The following is a 14,493-nucleotide window of genomic DNA, read 5'->3' on the forward strand; positions in this document are numbered from 1 at the left end:
AGAGTCATGTCTACACAAAAGGAAGAAGAAGAAAAAGATTATTTTTATCAAAAATACTATTATTGTCTAGTTTTTAAACGGTTTTTATATGTGTATCTAATTTTAATTCTTTATTAATTTCTTTCTATAATTTTTTACTCATTTATTTTAAATATGAATCTAAAAAAAAAACGAACATTGCTTTTCACCCTTTCATTTAGAGTACTACTCCTAAGGGATTTGTGACAACCTTAAAAAACCCACGGAGCGTTGGAATGCCAGGCCGAGTGAAAAATATAACAGAAAAAGATAAGAACTGAAGACGGGATTCAACGCAACATGAAATACATTCAACGCAGCGTGAAATAGCGAAATTTCTGTGGAAATTTGTTATTTATGATCCTTAAGCTAACACCAAACCCTAATTTATTGCGTCTTTTCTCTATTTTTATTATCCTGAGGAGCGTGGATCATTTTCCGATGAATGGTCGGTAAAATGACACAGTTCAAAGAGATTTAACATACAGGTGCTAAAACGTCCCCCTTTCGACTGAGCTAGGGAGCTGATACGATCAGTGCCGTGGTAATTTTACTATGTACTGGTCTAACTACGTTGTGTTAAGATTTTTATCATTTTATGAGTTAACCAACTTAGTAAAAATTCTACCACCCACACTGGTAGTGTATGATCCTAACGCTGAGTTCGACCGATTTTATCAACAAGACGTGCTAACCCAGGCAACCAAATAACGTTTACAAAACGTTGAAAAGACGTCATAATTATCACCAAACCTCGTCAGTTTGTCACGTTTTTTCGACGTCGAAAGTCACGTGAATATTTCCCACCATAACTGACGTCATTTTATCACGTTTTAAATACGTGATATAAAGACGTAGTTTTTATGTCGTTTTTTAGATTATTTTTCATTTTATGGTTTTAAAAATACACAATAATAGTTATTCGTATGGGCATTCCCAGATAGCACAAGTACGTTTTATGGACATCCAATGGACGTACATCTGTGTACATTGGAACGTCCAATGGACGTCCCGCTAAGGTACAATGGACATCCGATGGACGTCCAACGAATGTCCAGAGTTCACAAAATTGGACGTCCATAGAACGTCCGCTACAAACGTACATTGTACGTTGTATTGAAGCTTTCAGTGTACACCTTATGTACATTCAATGTACGTCTTATGGACATTTGTAGGGCACTTTTCAGAAAGAAATCTAGTATCCATAATTTTGTGAATACATAGCAAAAAGCCTTTATAGGAAATAGTTCCTTATAATACTAAACTTATACTTAAAAATATTACACAAAAGACCTTTTTATTTCTCTTTACTATAACTTCATTATAATATATACTTTATTATAGGAACTAGGAACTTCATTAATGCACGACTGCACTTGCACGATAAACAGAAAACACAAATATATCACAGGATGTATTTTCATAAAGACGAGATTCAGATAATGACGCCCTAGGAAGCATGCACATTAAAAGAGGTTTAATCTCTGTTCTGTTTCTGTTCCAAACTATTTTTAGAGTCAGTACCGTTGTTGTATATTACAAGCGCGGTTGCCATTCTGTGAATTATCATAAATAAACCATCCTTCAGTATTCCACAACAATTAACAGCGATAATCCCCTAAAAGTACCTCTCTAATACTACCTTTCACGACCGATAGCGCGAAGAGCGACAACGTTGTCAAGAAGATTCTCATTTAGTTTGTATTGGGACTTAATATAATAGTAGCGTTTTGTGTAAAATATCCATGGACCACAAATGGATGTCCAATGTACGTTGAAATCAAACGTCCAATGGACGTCCCGTAATGTACGTACATAGTACGTCCAGTTTTGGTCCATGGACGTTTGGACTTTAAATGTACGTTATATGGACGTACATCGGACGTTGTGTGCTATATGGGTTGTTGGTATTGCATTCATTTAATAAATTTAGCTTATAGGCTAAAAGTAAAACCAAATGCATAGAATTACATGCAACATGCATAGAATTGCCCTCGATGCAACATTATAGAATTTTCACTTTTTATGTAGGTATAGGTACTTGCTGTGTCAAAACTGAAACAACATATAAATTAATAAATAATTTATTAACAAATTAATTTAATTAAACTCGATAACACATAATTAGTTCATTAACAGAAAATATTCACCAAAACAAAATACATAACCTCAAACCGTTTTCAAGAAGAACTATTGCATTAAACTCATCCACTTGAGAAAAACGGAGAAAAACGAATAAAAATCTCTTAATTAACACGTTTCTTCAACTAAATATCTAAATGAGAAGTCTTATTTTAATACCACACAAAGCACGTAAACAATAAATGAAAAATTTTTTATGACAATTTAAGCTTATAAACGAAATTGTTTGGAGTCAATGTCAATACTTTGTATAAATGATGACGCACGGGTAAAGATTCCCGGACTAAACTGTTAGCCCAATAAATGACCGTTTTGGAGTGTAATTTCCAGGGGCAACTCCGAATTGCATGAAAATCTTGATTTAGGTTCTACTTACCCTCCACTTCAAAGTTGAAATTGTGCCGTTGGTTGCTTTTACTTGGGTGGTGACATTTACCCCTTCTCGGGGGGTGAAAAACGCGTGTTTAAAATAAGGCCAGAAACGGATAAATTGACTTATTTTAAGCACCTTTTGTTCTATAAAGTTTTTTACGTAAGTCAATACTTTTCGAGTTATTCGCGATTTAAAATGTTGATTTTTCGTCAAAAAAACTACGTTTTCGGACCGTTTTTCCCAAATAACTCAAAAAGGAAATATTTTATCGAAAAAAATATTTTTAGCAAAAGTGTAGCCTATAAAAAAAAACGAAAAAAATGGTGTACCAGTAAAGTCTACAAATTGAGTAGAAGCAAAGTTGTAGCTCATGAAAAATACGTTCTTATTCGTCTAATTCCAAATCGAATAATTCAACACGAAATCACCGAAGAAAGAAGCGTTTTTCGGGAAAACCTTATTAACATTTTTAAAGTATCGAAAAAAAGCTTATTATTTGTTTTTTACAAAAGTTTACAGCATCAAAAATAAACGAGTTACACTGAAAAAAACTTGGCCCCTTTTTTTTGTAAAACAAATCGTAAAAACCTCCCTCTATTTAGCATCCTAAATGAAATTAATCGTTTGGCTTTACCATATCTATTTTACTGTATATTGTTTATATGATCTGTAAGTTTGATTGGTTTGAAGTGCTTATTTCTGAAAACATTTGGTTTTATAGTAAAAAAAAATTCTAAAAATTTTTGAAAAATTTCATTTTTTCAAAATAACTTAAAAAGTATTAGTGATAAGAAATAGGATCCAAGGAAGAAGAGGCATAGGAAGAAGACGCATCTCCTGGCTGAGGAACCTTAAAGAATGGTTTAACTGTAGTTCATTACAACTATTCAGAGCAGCAGCCAACAAAGTGACCATAGCCATTATGATATCCAACCTCCAATAGGAGAGGGAACTTTAAGAAGAAGAAGAAGATAAGAAATATCTTAAAGAGTAAAAAAATGTAGGTTTTGCTATTATAAATATGCTAGTTTCATTTTGTTTCCCCGTAAGACAAACATTGGTTAAGATATGGCTGTTCAAAATTTGCATACACTCGTGATTATATAGTGACCTATTCAAGCTTTCTCAATTACAACCCTTTCAAAAATAAACACTTTAAACCGGTGAGACTGACAGATCATATAAAAAATAGATAGGTAAATAAATTGTTTGTAAAGCGGCAACGCTTAATTTCATTTGGGGAGCTAAACACGGCGAGATTTTCGTTATTTTTTACAAAAAAAAAGAGGGCCAACTCTATTTTGAGCGTAACTCGCTTATTTTTAATGCTAAAACTTTTGTTAACAATTAAAACAAAGCTTTTTATAAACACTTTAAAAAAGTTTAAATGGGTTTTTCCCGAAAAGTGCTTAATTTTTCGGTGATTTCACCTTGAAATATTGGATTTGGAATTAGACGAATAAGAACGTATTTTTCATGAGCCACAACTTTGTTTTTATTTGATTGATAGACTTTACTGATACACCATTTTTTGGGTTTTTTATAAGCTACACTTTTGCTAAGAATATTTTTTTCGATAAAATATTTACTTTTTGAGTTATTTGCGAAAAACCGTCTGAAAACGTAGTTTTTTTTGTCGAAAAATCAACATTTTCAATGGCAAATAACTCGAAAAGTATTGACTTACGTAAAAAACTCTATATAACAAAAGTTGCTTAAAATCAGACAATTTATCCATTTCTGGTCTTATCTTGAACGTATGTTTTTTCACCCCCGAGAAGGGGTGACTGTCACCCCCCAAGTAAAAGCAACCAACGACACAATTTCAACTTTGAAGTGGAGGGTCAGTAGAACCTAAATCCAAATTTTCATGCAATTCGGAGTTGCCCCTGAAAATTACACGGTATCGCCGAATTTCCCCTTCATTTACTGGGCTATGTATACAACATTAAAAATTATAAGCATTAACTCGTTAAGCTCCTCCTATTTTTGTGACGTCAGGCTTAGGCTGTCTGAAATGAAAACGTGTGTTTTTAAGCGTATTTTAACGTTATTAATCTTACGTATTTAAAATCACCAAAATACGACGTAATGTTCAAACACGTGTATATATTCAACCAAAAGCTGACGTTTCCTCGACGTTATTGACGTCACTTGGTTGCATGGGAACCGTGTTCTCTTTCCTTTGCACTATTATATAATACTATTTTCTATCTCTCTTTGCCGTCGTTTAAATTGGTAAACCGCTTCAACACGTTCTTCAAATTTGTCTTCAACAAATAATTTTGAGAGAATTCTGGTTCAATTGTTGCTATTGATTTATTAATAAGGTATTATTAATAAGTACATACAAGACATATTGTTATTTTCATTTACAAGTGATATTCTAAATAAGGTTTAACAATTATTTACACATTTTTCAGATACGTCGTTGTCCCGGAGATATCCTTGAGCACAAGCTATTGAATTATTTAGAAAAAATATCGGTCAGAAATAAATGTTATTTCATGGCACCAAGAATTTAATGACTAAATTATTAATACAAGACAAATCTTTATTTCCATTTAAAAGTGATCTTCCAAATAAGGTTTAACAATCCTTCACACATTTTCCAGATACCTGGTCCCGGAGATATCCTTGAGCACAAACGCATTTCAGTTTGCAAATGGCTAAACAAATTGGGCTTGGGCATGTACCTGGCACTTTCTTTTGACAGCTTACTTCTAGCTCAGGGCAACATGGTTCACATCCTTGTACCTCATTTTCCCCATCACACGTCGGGAATAATGCAGCTAAAAGTAAAAAAAGTTTCATTAATAATAACACCTTTATTTTCTACATATCGTTTGCACTAGTTTGCAGATATAGAAAACATTAGGTTTGTTCCAACACAACGAGAAACCGTCCATGTAACGATCACCGTCCTGCGCAGTACCATGGAACATATTAATTCGTTCCCATGGAACTCATATGAAACGTTAATTTTATAGTAACGTGATCGTTACATGACGGTTCTTTGTCGTGTTGGAACAAACCTATTATTATTAGATGTAATATTGTTAACAAAAATGAATATTTATAAAATATTAATATAGGACCAATAACAATGTATGCAACAGAAACGATGACTATGACAAAAAAGGAAGAAGAGAAATTAAGGATAAATGAACGAAATATAATAAGAACAATACTGGGTCCAGTGGAAATCGAAGAACAAGAGTATATAAGGAGAACGAATAAAGAAATTTTAGAAAAATTAAATGGAGAAGATATACATAGTAAAGAAAATAAAAGTACAAAGAATCAAACGGCTGGGTAATATATGGAGACAGAGACAAGGATCAGAATAATTACTATCAAAAGCTATGATATTATGGCAACCAGAAGGAAAAAAGGAGACGTGGTCGACTCAAATTGAAATGGTTAATTGAAGTAGAGGAGAACCTAAGAAGGACAGGAATTACAAAATGGAAAGAGAAGACAATAGACCGGATGAAATGGAGACATATTAGTGAAATATGTATTAGACAAATACAATGATGATGGGAACTGATTCACCCAATAAAATGGACCTAGAAAGCGAAAGCGGCGAAACCCCACATGGGTTGTTAATACAATATTATTATGCCGCTCGTCGCTACCGCCAAAAAAATTATTCGAGGCCAGGATGGAATGCGTCAGAATGTCTGTAGAATTTTCTACCAGCCGACGCGCGACGCGACGGTGCATTTGATGACTTCTGTCTCCTTCTCTCCATGCCGCTCGAGAATACAGGACCGTATTATATCTAACAGCTTATCCACATGAGGGCGGTTTGCCAACGTCGACGTCGCGGTTTACTTGAAAAACCCAACCGCCGCGGTTAACGTTGCCAAGGAACAAATGGAATCGTTCATATGCAACCGCTCCGTCGTCAAACTGCGGCGGTTGTAAGTTTACTAGGGGAGGAATGGGACCGCCATTCAAATTGGGGTGTCGAATTGTGGATAGCCCAGGGGCAGCAAATCTTCAAATGCGTCTCTGATTTGCACCCCATATAAATTTGGATCTATTGTCAGAAAATAAGAAAGAAACCAATCATCATTTAATTAATTCTACATAGTATTATCAAACCTTAATTTCTCAATTATCTCTTTCAAACAGTTATTCACGAATGGATATAAGACGGAGCATTGTGTAGCATCTGTCTTTGTAACAAAAGGTGAAATACGAAAATATAAACTAGCGGAGACTAATACTATCCTAACAGGAGAACTCTTTGCAATATATTAAAGCCATATCTCACGTTACAAAAAGGTCCGAAATTAGCTTCCTAATAATTACAGACTCAATAAATTCTCTAGAAATCATCTCTAAAGACTATTCTTCCAATTATAAAATTATTGGGTAAACTTACCTTTTTGCAATGAACTATGAGCCATTACAGCAACTAAAAGGAATACCAGAAAGAATTTCATTGTTGTAAATTTTGGTTCAACAAGAAATTATTGTTAAATTACTATCTTTTTTTTTAATATACATGCTACATATAAAATCTCAGTTTTTATACCATTTCACGTAATAACAAAATAATAATGTTATGGTTATTAACAAAAATATTATGTTTAGTACGATTATTAGCTGTTTTTAATTGGTTTACCTATAGTCCAAGAAATGAAGCTTGAAATAGGACAAAACCTCGCAATTTTTACAGAATGGACCGATTTTTATAAAAATTTGGGATTATGCTTACCTTACCCTCTGCTTCAAAATCTATATTGTGTCGATGGGCGCTTTTTATATTTTAATGGTGAAAACTCCCCTTATTGCCAAAATTTCTAAAAAAGCTTAAAAATAGTGAGATTGGTTCATATGAATTAAAGAATAATTGTCTAACACTTATAATAACTATATACTATGTCTAATAACTATAATTATTAACTATTTTAACCATTTAAAAGTCCATTTTTAGGGGTAAAAACTGCCCCTAACTCAAATTTAGAAAAAAACGCTTAAAGAGGATAAAATTTGGACCGGATGATTTAGGTAATAATGGTTTGATATTCTTAAAATAATTTCTAAATATTTCAAGCCTTAAAAATTTATTTTTTAAAAGTGAAAACTACTCTGCATTTTGAACTTTACAAAAAAGTTTATAAACAGTGAAATTTGAGATGAATTTTAATATAATAATTTTTTGTTGCTCAAAGTATAATTTTTAAATATTTGAATCCTTTGAAAATTCATTCTTAAGGGTTAAAAGTAGCCCCTTATTGCCAAAATGTATAAAAAATCTTAAGATAACAAAATTGTCAGTAATGATAATCGAAACATAGAACTAATACAATTCTCTAACATACAATTATAATAATATCAATATGATTACAAATATTTGTAAATCATATTAAATTAAATCTGCCAATATTATATATTATTTTTCAATATTATTATATATATTATTTTATAATATTATTTTATTTCATATATTATTCGACGTCCAAATCGGACGTCGAAACGTGAATATTTTTTTTATTGTGTTATATTGTGTTATTGTATTAATATCACATTTTTTAGTTAAATTGTGGCTTATTTCCCATTTAGAATAGTTAATTACAAAAATGCCACAAGGAAATAGCTTCAGAACAACATTGATTTTTTAGATATAAAAAGTGTTAATTTTATCAAAAAAATGTGTGGAACATTTTTTGCTTAGAATTAAATTTTTTACCAATCCTTGCAGTCAAAAAATAAAAAAAACTATCCACCCAGAGATGGGGTGGCATCTAACCCCCACCGTAAAAGCGCCTTACGGCGTCATCTAGATTTTGATCCTTGGACTATTTACAACTTATTCTCAAATTTTCAAGCAAATCGATCTATTCTGTAAAAATTGCGAGGTGAAAACTTTGAATTCCTGGACTACTAATTATTTTTTAGATATAGATTTATTAAATAAATATAAAAGAAATAATAAAGTTAGGTAATGATTTCTTATTTTATTAATTTAGAGTATTTACTGATATCAATAAAGTAAATATATGTTTTACTATTTTTTTTATCGATAATTTATTCACGTGTTCCTAATATTATCAAATTTTGACGTTAGGTCATGATAATGCCAATATCATTTACAAACAAATCGACTTTGATTGTTTTTTATTTTCCAATTTTATATGTTTACGAAAATATGTTTTTATTAGGGCTAAATTGTATTATTTAATTCCTAATAACCATAACCATAAGAATAAATAATTTAAAAATCAATCAAATAAAAATCAACAGAGGTGTTAGACAGGATGCCTTGTCGGCATCACTGTTGCATACTCAGGAAATATTCAAAAACGAATTAGAAGATGAAGTAGCAGGCATAAAAATAAATGGCTTACCTATGTGTGAAATTAGATAAGCTGATGATACAATACTACATAATAGCAGAAAATTTTTTTTTTTTTTTTATTTAAATTTATTTTGCAATCTGTTGAGTGTCAACAATAAACAAAAGTAATTACATTGACTAAGGACAAGAAAGATTTTACCCACTGGCAAAATCAAAGTACAATTTTTATAAAGTTCTGTACAAAATAATTACATTTCATAACTACTAACTCATTAGTTTAAAAGTTTACTCTAAATGGTAAGTCCAATGGTTTCAACCTCTTTAACCTACGCTGTTCTTGGGAATTGTCTAAGAGGTTAAGTGCAAACTGGTTTTCATGATCCTCCAACTTGGCAATGTAAGCAGCGCTACGTTTTGTGATGACTTCTTGTACCGTATCAGTTTTAAGGTCTCGATGAATAATTCTATTGTTGATGTACCAAGGTGCATTAGTGATGGTTCTGAGGGTTTTTGATTGGAAGCGTTGGATGATTTCGATGTTGGAGTGACTGGCTGTTCCCCATAGTTCCAACCCATATGTCCAGATTGGCATAAGTATTGCCTTATAGAGCAGCAATTTATTATCCAGAGATAGTCTTGATGAACGGCCCATTAACCAATACATATTTCTGAATTGGAGACCTAGTTGCTTTCTCTTGGTCCAGATATGTTTCCTCCATGTGAGACTTCTGTCCAAATGAATACCAAGATATTTTACCTCGTTGGCTGATGGTAATTGGTGATTGTTTAAAGTTACAGGAGGACAAGTTCCTCTTCGTGTTGTAAATGTAACTTGAATAGATTTTCCTTCATTCACTTTAATTTTCCATTCCAAAAACCAAATTTGTACTCTGTCTAGATACGCTTGAAGGATATGCGAGGCATAAATAGGGTCTCTGTGTGAGGCTAGGATTGCAGTATCGTCGGCAAATGTTCCTAGCATCATTTCTTCTGTAAGTGGTCTCTCCTCTAGTGGTTCCTGAAGAGGTGGAGGTATATCTGCGGTAAACAAGAGATACAAGGTAGGTCCCAGCACGCTACCCTGTGGTACGCCAGCTTTGATAGAATAGAGTTTGGAAATTGCATCTTGGTATTTAATAAAGTAACACCTACCTGACAAATATGACTCAAGAAGAATGTAAAAGCTGTGCGGTAATGTCTTTTTTAGCTTGTATAGGAGGCCTTCATGCCATACCTTGTCAAATGCCTGCCTAACGTCAAGAAATGCCGCTGAACAGTACCTTTTGGCCTCAAAATCAGCATTTATATGTTTTACCACTCTGTGAACTTGTTGGATTGTTGAGTGATGGGATCGAAATCCAAACTGGTGGTCTGGAATTAGATTTTTGATCCAGGGTTCGAGTTTTTTTACTAATAGTTTTTCGAAAACTTTAGACGTGATTGGCAAGAGGCTGATTGGCCTGTACGATGTAGTTTCTTCTTGAGGTTTCCCCGGTTTTAGAATGGTTATTATCTGAGACACTTTCCATTGATCAGGAAAGTAACCTAAGTTTAATATGGCATTGAATATAAACGTTATAAGTTTTATGCATTTGATAGGTAATTCTTTCAATACTTTTCCACTGATCAAATCGTACCCTGGAGATTTTTTATCGTTTAAATTATTAATAGCCAAGATGACCTCGGACGACTTAAATTTCGGAATAGGCAAACTCATTTGATATGGACTTTGAAGAAATGAGAATACGTCTACTTCCACAGGTGAATTCACTTGATTGGGAGTAAATACTTCGGAAAAATACTCTGCAAAACAACTTGCTTTCTCTTGTGCACTACGAGCCCATTCTCTGTCCGATTTTCTAATTGGAGGTGACGGTTTCTGGGGTTGTTTCAGTTTTCTCGTGGCTTTCCATAGCGAATAATCGGTATCTTTAGTGGAATCTAAATTTTCCAAGTAGTACTGAAATGATTGGTTTTTGAGATCTTCGAAGAGCTTTTTTAATTCCCTTGATGCACTATTGAATCTACGCTTATCAGCAGGATCTCTGGTCTGTTGCCATCTTTTCCTCAGTCTTCTCTTTAGCAAAATTTTTTCTTTGACAACTTGTGGGCAGTCATTTATTATGCATTTATTTTGTATTGTTGGTGTTGCTTGCCAGGCAGCTGATTGGATATTTGAAGTTAGTTGTTCCACAGCAAGAAAAATGTCCTCTTTGGTTTTTAGTGGAATGTCTAGAGACACCTTGTTCTCCAGTATAGATCTGAATTTTGGCCAGTGTGTGCGTCTGTTATAAAGTGAGGGGGATATTTCTTTAATAAGTACCTGGGTTCCAACTGTGAATAGTATAGGCGAGTGATCAGAAGATAATTCGTAGCATGATGTAGCTTTTATATTAGACCTAGGGATGTTCTTAACTACAGCAAAATCGACCAAATCGGGGATTTTATTTCTGTCCGAGGGCCAGTATGTTGGTTCGCCGGTTGATGAATAATCCATATTATTTGACTCTATGATATTTAAGAGAACTCTACCTCTCGGAGTGATTAGTCTTGATCCCCACCTGGTATGTTTGGCATTATAGTCCCCTGCTGCTATGAAGCGGCTCCCAAGTGAATTGAAATAATCTTTAAATTGTTCGTTTGTGATAGAGTGTCGTGGTGGGCAATACAGCGCAGATACTGTAAGTGGTCCATCCCAGTCTTCAACCACAATATTGGTCGCTTGAATGTGATTTGTTTGGTACTCGCCAGCATTATGATGTTTTATTGTATTTCTAACTATAATAGCAGAGCCTCCATGTGCTGATCCATCTGGATAATTAGTAGTATATATAGTATAGTTTGGAATTTTAAGGTAACTTTTTTGTGTAAAGTGAGTTTCGGATACTAGCAGTATATCTATTTTATGAAGGTGTAGAAAGTATTTGATTTCCTGTGTATGTTGTGATAAGCCATTGGCGTTCCATGAAGCTAGTTTTAGAAACGCCTCCATCTTAGGGTTTTTTAGCAATGAGAGCGGTTAAGAGGTTTAACATTGTGCTCATTTGTTCTACCAATTGTTTGATCATATTTTTAAGTTCGAGCATGTCAGTGGATTGTTGAAGACTGGGAGCTGTATTTGATGGTATTTGATTACCAGCGGTTGCTACCTGAGCATAGGTTACATTCGGGACTACCAAGTGTTGGTTTGATTGGACAGGCTGACTTGTTGGTTTGCTTCTTGTCATGAGGCTGAATAGCTCATAAATGTAAAGTCCTGTGATCATAGATCACTTGAAGTGATTGTTGACAGACGATGACACAGGACAAGGACACGAGGCCTCATGGCAGGGGTTAGGTCAAGTAAGGACAATAGAGCAATGACTTTGAATTATAAAATATAATTATTGAATAAAGTACTATAACAATTCACAAGACCTTAAACATTATTACATGGCGCAGTCTAGTGGAAAATAAACCAAAATCATGGAAGTGAGGTTACCAAATACATTGTCATTTGAAGGAAATGTGGCCGAAAATTTTAAAAGATTCAGACAAAGTTTTGAAATATATCTGATGGCCTCTGGAAAAAGTGGTAAAAGTGATGACGTTAAGGTAGCAATTTTACTCAATCTAATTGGAGAAGAAGGCATTGAAATCTATAACACTTTGGAATTAACGGAGGCCCAAAAAGGCAAGCTAGCAGATGTATTGGAAGCATTTGAGTCTTATGTCACGCCTAGAAAAAACGTGGTCTATGAAAGATATGTGTTTTACAACCGCATTCAAGAAGAAAGAGAGCCGTTTGACCACTTTTTAACAGATTTAAAAAACAAAGTAAAAAATTGTGAGTTTGGAGCAGAAGCATCTTCAATGGTAAGAGATAGAATAGTATTAGGCACTAATAGTAAGGATGCACAACAAAACATGTTAAAGACCATTAATTTAGATCTGGCTAAAGCTATTGAAATATGTAAAATGCATGAAATATCCCAAGCTCAAATAAAAGAAGTTCAGAACAGCTTGGAGAAGGTTAAAATTGAATCAATTGGGAGTAAAGCCAAGCAGGGGCAAAATTCAGTCCAAACATTCAGGAGTGCAAATTCTAGAGATGAATATAGCTGCAGAAACTGTGGGAGAGTCCATGGGCCAAGGAGGTGTCCAGCATATGGAAAAAAGTGCAGAAAGTGCGGTAAAAATAACCATTTCGATAAAGTGTGTTATCATAGCAGGTTAGTGAGAGAAGTACAAGTGGAAGAAAGTGAAAATAACGAGGTAGGTGATTTTATGATATCATCAATCACTGTTAATGAAATCAAGAATAAAAATAATAAAGACTGGATCGAAAATTTAAAAATTAGTAATGTTGATATACCTTTTAAAATAGATACAGGGGCACAGGTTAACATTTTGCCTAATGGTTTTGTTCAAAAAGTTTGCAAAATTAATGATTTAAAAGAAACTAAAGTCATACTTGAAACATATGGTGGTTTTAAGGTCGTTCCTATTGGTACAATAAAACTTGTCTGTAAATATAAAAATATTGATTATTTATTAGAATTTGTTGTAGTTAAAGATAGCCTTACACCAATTTTAGGGTTAAAATCATGCTTAGATTTAGATTTGATACGAAGAGTAGATAACATAGATTTAAACATAACAAAAAGTGCCTTTATTAAACAAAATAGTGATGTATTCATTGGATTAGGCAAATGTCCTCAAAAATGTAAACTAAAACTTAAAGATAATTGTGTTCCTGTAGCTAAACCACCACGAAGGGTCCCTTTAGCCATTAAAAAAAGATTAGAAAACACACTTTTAGATTTAGAAAAACGTGGCATCATATCTAAATGTGAGGGTCCTACTGAGTGGTTGAGCAATTTAGTTATCGTTGAAAAGCCTGATAAAACGTTAAGAATCTGTTTGGATCCTAAAGATTTAAACCAAGCGCTTGAAAAGGAATATTGCTTAATACCTACTATTGAAGAGATATGCAATAAGTTAAAAAACAAATGCTATTTTTCTGTTTTAGACTTTAAAGAGGGATTCTATCAAGTTCAGCTAGATGAGGAGTCCAGTAGAGTTTGTGCATTTGGAACTCCCTTTGGAATTTGGAAATTTGATAGACTTCCATTTGGACTAAATATTGCCCCCGAATTTTTTCAAAGAATTAACTTAGAGAATTTTGGTGATATTGAGGGCTGTCTTATATATTTTGATGATCTTTTGATATTTGCTGATAGTCTTAAAGAACATGATAGAATCCTTAATGAAGTATTGGAACGTGCTAGAAATATTGGGGTAAAATTTAATTCTAATAAGATACAATATAGAATGTCTGAAGTAAAATATTTGGGAAATACATTTGATAAAAATGGTATGAGACCTGACTTAGATAAAATAAAAGCTATTATTAATTTAAAAGAACCCAATAATAAAAAAGAGTTACAAAAAATATTGGGTATGATCAATTATCATCGCAGTTTTATACCAAACTTATCGGATGTATCAGCCCCATTAAGAGAATTGTTAAAAAAGAATACACTTTGGGTGTGGACTAAAAGTCACACAGACGCATTAAATTTAATAAAAAAGTTAATTTGCTCACCACCAGTTCTTGCAAATTTTGATGAAAATAAGTCAATAATAATTCAAACAGATTCAA

The 14,493-nt window shown here is 33.2% G+C and overlaps 1 protein-coding gene across 1 annotated transcript; it reads right to left on the bottom strand.

Annotated features, from left to right (window-relative positions):
- Positions 1–5,033: 5,033 nt before the first annotated feature.
- On the bottom strand, positions 5,034–7,098 carry LOC126882961 (venom peptide SjAPI-like). Its single transcript, XM_050648045.1, has 2 exons — positions 6,930–7,098; positions 5,034–5,325 (listed from the first exon to the last, which is right to left on the bottom strand). Exons 1-2 carry the CDS (start codon positions 6,988–6,990, stop codon positions 5,123–5,125), a joined length of 264 nt encoding a protein of 87 aa, XP_050504002.1. The 5' UTR covers positions 6,991–7,098; the 3' UTR covers positions 5,034–5,122.
- Positions 7,099–14,493: the final 7,395 nt, after the last annotated feature.

The sequence above is a fragment of the Diabrotica virgifera genome, chromosome 4 (genome assembly GCF_917563875.1).
Source record: "Diabrotica virgifera virgifera chromosome 4, PGI_DIABVI_V3a".
Classification (NCBI taxonomy): Eukaryota; Metazoa; Arthropoda; class Insecta; order Coleoptera; family Chrysomelidae; genus Diabrotica; species Diabrotica virgifera.